The 5,986-nt window shown below is 49.6% G+C and overlaps 1 protein-coding gene across 1 annotated transcript in view; it reads left to right on the top strand.

The window, feature by feature from the left end:
- The window catches only part of eva1a (eva-1 homolog A (C. elegans)), a 3,627-nt gene extending 3,092 nt beyond the window's left edge, over window positions 1-535 (top strand). Inside the window, 1 exon segment of the mRNA XM_056279273.1 lies at window positions 386-535. Within this exon segment, the coding sequence (XP_056135248.1) occupies window positions 386-498 (113 nt within the window). The 3' untranslated portion in view covers window positions 499-535.
- The last annotated feature ends 5,451 nt before the right edge of the window (window positions 536-5,986 follow it).

The following is a 5,986-nucleotide window of genomic DNA, read 5'->3' as shown; positions in this document are numbered from 1 at the left end:
CTACCGCCTTCCCACTCAGCATGAATTTAGGGTAAAAACACAGCTATCACTGAAAATCACAGTAGACTGCTTTTTCCCTCGGCGCAACTGTGGTTGTGTTACATTAAGCAAAACAATAATTTGCTCCTAGTGCTGTGTGGGCAGGGTGGAAGGGAGGGTGATGGCTGGAGACAGGACTATTTCCTCTGTTTTCTGTTTAGATTCCTTACACCATTATAGCTGTGCATGCTTCAAATTCCTTATGTGTGTGTGTGTGTGTGTGTGTGTGTGTGTGTGTGTGTGTGTGTGTGTGTGTGTGTGTGTGTGTGTGTGTGTGTGTGTGTGTGTGTGTGTGTGTGTGTGTGTGTGTGTATGTGTGTGTGTGTGTGTGTGTGTGTGTGTGTAGAGCTGGACAGGGCCCAGCGGCTGGAGGAGAGAGAGAGGATTCTACATGAAATCTGGATGAACGGACAACCAGACATCAGTACTGTCACCCAAAGCCTCAATAAATACTACTGACAAACAGACAGGCAGACAGGCGGACGGATAAAAAGGCTGAAAGGTGGATGAAAAAAAAAACAAATGAATAAATGGACCATAAATTGAAATCGTGGATAGTATTTGAGAGGAACACATTAGGTCTTCTATTTCTACATAGGTATGAATGAATTGAAATAGGTAACAAAACGTCATTCTAGCTATTCATGAAGGACTTTTACTGTACATAATGTCAACTGAATTGTTTGATCAAAATAAAAATAACATGTTTCCTTTTTAATCAAGACTCAAAGGTTTTCAATGTCTCAGGGAGTGTCTCAGGAAATACTCCTACAGGTGACACGTTTGACTTGTCGCTGCGTATCTTCTATCCTCAAAGGAAAAACAACGACCTTTCTTCTTTTTGCAAATGATTGAACATTTTATATTTATTTCTATCAAACGTTTTCCCTCTTGTAAGCAGCTTATTTTAGGGAAAATATAAGGATGAGATTGTAATGAGCCCTCACTACCCCACAATTCAATATAAACAACAAGCTAATAATAAATAACAATGCTAATTTTTTTTGATTGATCTCCCAGAACACAGTATTGATATAGTGTTACCCTAAATATTATTTTTGTTAAACTCAGTCAGTGATGTCGGAGATATCCTCATAGGCGGAGTTTGATATTTGCGGGGGCGGGGGGGGCGACAAACATGTTTTAACTGGCGTCTTTTTTTCTTTTTTCTGACTGACACTGACGTCAGTACACAGTCCAACTATTGCGTGGCGTGTTACGCATACACAGGCATTGTCAGTGCAACTCCTCTGGCACCCCAAACCGGGTAAACATCCCCTCAATGAGGCAGTCTACCACCGTGGCCATAGATTGGTCAGGGTTGGCATAGGCCTCGGGCCACTTGGTAAAATAATCAATCACTGTGAGGATGTAACGATTACCATCCTCTGTCACGGGGAATTGCCCAACCACATCCACTCCAATTCTTTCCATGCGCGCCCCCACCCTGTATTGCTGCAGGGGGGCGTGGGATTGCCCAGCTGGCCCTTCTTTGCATTGCAGGTGTTGCAGTTACGGCAGAACCGCTCCACGTCTCGCCAGCACCTCCCCAAGTAGAATCTTTCCTGCAGCCGTGGCAGAGTTTTGGTAATTCCGAAGTGTCCCACTCCAGGGGGGCCATGAACTGTGCTTAACTCTTGCTTTTGTAGTGTGTGGGGAACTACTAGTTGCCAGGTACTGCCTCCCCTCCTTGGCTCTTCCCACACGCGATAGAGGTAGCCCTCATGAAGCATGAGTGAGTTCCACTGTCCTAGCAATGCCTTGGTGGTGGGGGAGTGGGGACCTGCCATCTCTCTACTTGGGACCTCTTTATGTGCTAGCCAACGTATCACGGGTCCCAGGTGACTATCCCGATGTTGGGGTTCCCCTATCTTGGTTGGTGACATCTCCTCCAGTGGCGCACTTGGGACCACAAGTGTCCACACTGTGACACGATCCACCCGTTGTTGTTCTCGAGTCTCCAACTGGCTACAATGGCGGCAGGCCTGATTAGAACAGGGGCGTCTGGAGAGAGCATCAGCATTGTTGTGTCGGCTGCCTCTTCGGTACTCCGTGGTGAAGGTAAATCCCTGCAAGGCTTCTATCCATCTGGCTACCTGCCCTTCTGGTTCTTTGACGCTAAGCAGCCAGCGGAGCGATGCATGGTCCATCCTCAGTAGGAAGTTCTTTCCATACAGGTAAGGCTCAAAATGCCTTACGGCCTATACTACTGCCAGGAGTTCTCTCTGAGTCACAGAGTAGTTCCTTTCTTCCTTACTCAAGGCTCTACTGTAATAGGCCGCCACTCTTTCCCCTTCCCCACTGGACTGCGACAGGACTGCTCCCACACCTACATCACTGGAGTCAGTGTCAAGTATGAATGGCCGCTGCCTGTCTGGGAGGGCTAGCACTGATGCTTGGGTCAATGCTTTCTGGAGTATCTGAAAAGAGCTCTCACATGCTTCAGTCCAGTGGAACCATCGTCCCTTCTCGGTGAGCTGGTGGAGTGGACAGGCTTTGTCTGCAAAGGCGTGCACAAACCGGCGGTAATATGGTGCCAGTCCCAGAAAACTCCTCACCTCCTTTCCTGAGGTGGGTGTTGGCCAATCCCTGACTGCAGTGACCTTGTCAGGGTCTGTGGACACACCTCTGGGCCCAACCACATGTCCAAGGAACCTTGTCTCCCACTGCAATAGATTGTATTTTCTGGGATTCAGTCGTAGGTTAGCTGCCTTGATGCATTTGAGCACCAGTCGGAGGTTGGAGAGGGCCTCTGTAAACGTAGCTGCATGCACCAGGAGGTCATCCAGGTACACCACGCAGGCAGAGCGAGGGATGGGGCCAAGGACATGCTCCATGAGGCGTTCAAATGTGGCCGGGCTATTACATAAGCCAAATGGCATGACTGTGAACTGCCAGAGTCCTCGGCCAATGGTGAAGGCAGTCTTTGCCCGGGATTCTGGGGCCATCTCTACCTGCCAGTACCCACTTCTTAGATCCAGGGAGCTGAACCATTGGGAACCTGCCACACAGTCCAGAGCTTCGTCTTTCCGGGTTAGGTTGTTTAGTCGCACACAAAATTGGAGGGAACCATCCTTCTTGGTAACCAGCATGGCAGGGGACGCCCACGGGCTATCTGAGGGTTCAATGATGCCTGCAGCTGCCATCCCCTGGATCTTTGCTTCTGCCTCTTGAAATTTCATCAGAGGGAGACGGCGATCTCTCTGGCGGACTGGGTCCGCATTACCAGTGTCAATGTGGTGCTGTACAAGATTGGTGCAGCCACACTCCAGATCACTCGAAGCGAAGAGGTGTCTGTTCTCTATCAGCAGGTTCCGTACCTGTTCCCCCTCTTCTTGACTCAAACCCGCCATGCACTTTTGGGCCAGTTGTTCCAGTGCAGAGGCCGTTTCTGGTGATATACCTTCCCATGGCCCTGAAGCCAAGCACAAGATTCGTGGTCCACCTGTATTGCCCCCCGGATTGCTGCGTAAGGTAATGGCATTCAGCTCTTGGTTGCCCACCTCCAGCTGTGGACCGGCTCCATTTCTCCCATCTTAAGGGTCAGTTTACTTCTCCCCTCCATTCTAGCACACTGACCTGTAACTGTCTCCATCATTACTTCTGTCGGCATCCACTGTACTTCTTCTCCTAGGACCCCTGGTCTCACCAAGCTGATGGTGGATCTGGTGTCGACCAGGGCAATGCAGGTATTGCAATTCAGCTGACAGGAGACATGGAGGCTGAAGCCAGCGCCAATCCGTCCAACGACTCTGGGATTGTTACTCTGGGGGGAGGTTGTGTGGGCCGGCCAGTCCCCGTCTAGGCCGACCCTTGGTCGTTTCCCGGTTCAGAAGAGGCGGCTACTTGGGTGACAGGCCTCCATACTTGTTGGTAGAAGTGTCTGTTTGTCTTCTGACACTCCTTTCTTTGGTGCCCTGGTTTCCCACAGCCCCAGCACAGACATGGCTCTGCTCGTCGTGCTGCCTGGACGGATGTGCATGTCTCCTCCTCACTTTCCTGCAGTGCCCACACATGATGGTGCACTGTTGGGGCCGCTCCTTTTTCCGCCATAATGGCCTCCACCTCCTCTGCCCATATGCAGCACCTCTTCAATGGTGAGTGGCTTTGCCAGCCACACCTGTTGCCTGAGGTGAGGTGGCTGTAAAGCCTGTAGGAAGGAATCCAGGGCCAGGCATTGGATGGCAGATTGGGGCATATCAGGATATGCACGGCTCACCAGGCGTTGAATGTCAGCCACCAGGGTACCCAACTTCTCCTGGCCGTGTCTCTGTCTTGAATGGATCAGCAATTGGGTGTTGCCAAACCGACGACCCAGGGCAGTGGTTAGCGCCCCCAGTGATATCTCCAGCCGCCAGGTCTAGGAGTGCCTGCCTTGCTTCTCCCTCCAGGGCTGCTGCTAAGTTGACTACTTGCTGGTTTTCTGTCCATCCCATCACCCTAGAAATCAGGTTGAACTGAGCAAGTAATCCCTCCCAGCTGGAGCTCCCGTCATAGCGCCCCAGCTTCACCGAGGGAGTGTTTGGGCTTGGCCAGGGGTCGGTACAGTTGGTGAGTCTTGTACTGAAACCATATCTGCAAGGTGTGTTCAACTCTCCAGTAGTGGCAGATGGGACAGTGAGTGACTTGGGTTGAAGTTCCCTCTCTGTAGATCGTGTCCAGCTTGCTGCTGATGTTTCCCCCTGGTGACACACTCTCCAATCGTGCCCAAATTGCTCCTGATGGCCGCCACTGGTGGCTCTCTCCACGGATCATGTCCAACTTGCTTCTGGTGGCTTCCCCATGGCTTGAAGCGCTGGCTGTTTTTCGTCGCACGGTCGGGGCAGGACGCGGCGGGGACTCCCCATTGGACTCGCTCTGAAAGAGAAGAAATTTTCCATTTCTTTGGGACTCCGCCCCTCGGACAAAACCCCATGTAAAACCCCATGATGGGCACAAATAGACGACGTGTGGACCCGCCTCCAAACTGCATGCCAGACTTCAGGCTCTATTTCAATATTGAGATCCTCAGACCAAGTCCTGCATAAATGATCAGAGGACGAGTGTTGGCATGTGAGGAGAGTGTTGTATAACTTTAAAATAGTACCTTTGGGGTAAGGATTAATATTAAGAATGGTGTCGACCAAGGTGGAAGGAGAGATAGCAGGGAAGCCAGGGAAGCGATTGCAAATAAAGTCTCGGATTTGCAAGTATCTGAACAATTGGGTCCTCTGCAGGTTAAATGCCCTGGTTAACTGATCAAAGGATGTAAATATGCCACCAATGAAAAGGTTTCTCACAGAATCAATCCCATGGTCTGCCCATGTTGCAAAATCCCTATCAGTGACAGAGGGAGGAAACGGAGGGTTGGATTGTACAGGGGATGAAAGAGGTATTGCCTGGAATCCGAAATGACGCCTGAATTGAGTCCAAATCTTGAGACAGTTTTTTTTAACTCTTATATTACTAGAACATGATTGAGACGGTAATGCCAGGGGGGAAGCACAAGAGGGACAACAGGGAGGAGGAACTGCATGAGGCATCCTCAATCTGCAGCCACGGTGGGTGTTGACTGTTAGTATGACACCAGTGCAAAATACTGAGGATATTTGCAGCCCAATAGTAGAATAAAAAGTTGGGTAATGCAAAATCACCCAATTCTTTTGGCTTTTGTAGTACAGCTTTACGAATCCTAGGATTTTTTTTTGCCCTATGAACTGAGAGATCAAACTATCAAGTGAATGGAAAAAAATGCTTTGGGATAAAAACAGGTATGCATTGACAGAGATATAGCAATTTGGGAAGCACATTCATTTTTATACAATTTATCCAGCCAGCTAGAGACAGAGGTATAGAGACCAACTGTGGAAGTCTTGAGTCAGTTGAGAAAGTAGAGGAGAGAAATTTACACAGATACCCAGATATCTAAAACTTTCCAGAGATGTCTTAAATGGCAATTTAGAAAGGG

Source organism: Lampris incognitus, chromosome 4 (genome assembly GCF_029633865.1).
Source record: "Lampris incognitus isolate fLamInc1 chromosome 4, fLamInc1.hap2, whole genome shotgun sequence".
NCBI lineage: Eukaryota > Metazoa > Chordata > Actinopteri > Lampriformes > Lampridae > Lampris > Lampris incognitus.
Note: the sequence above shows the minus strand (reverse complement) of the source record. Positions and strands in the feature narration are given on the sequence as shown.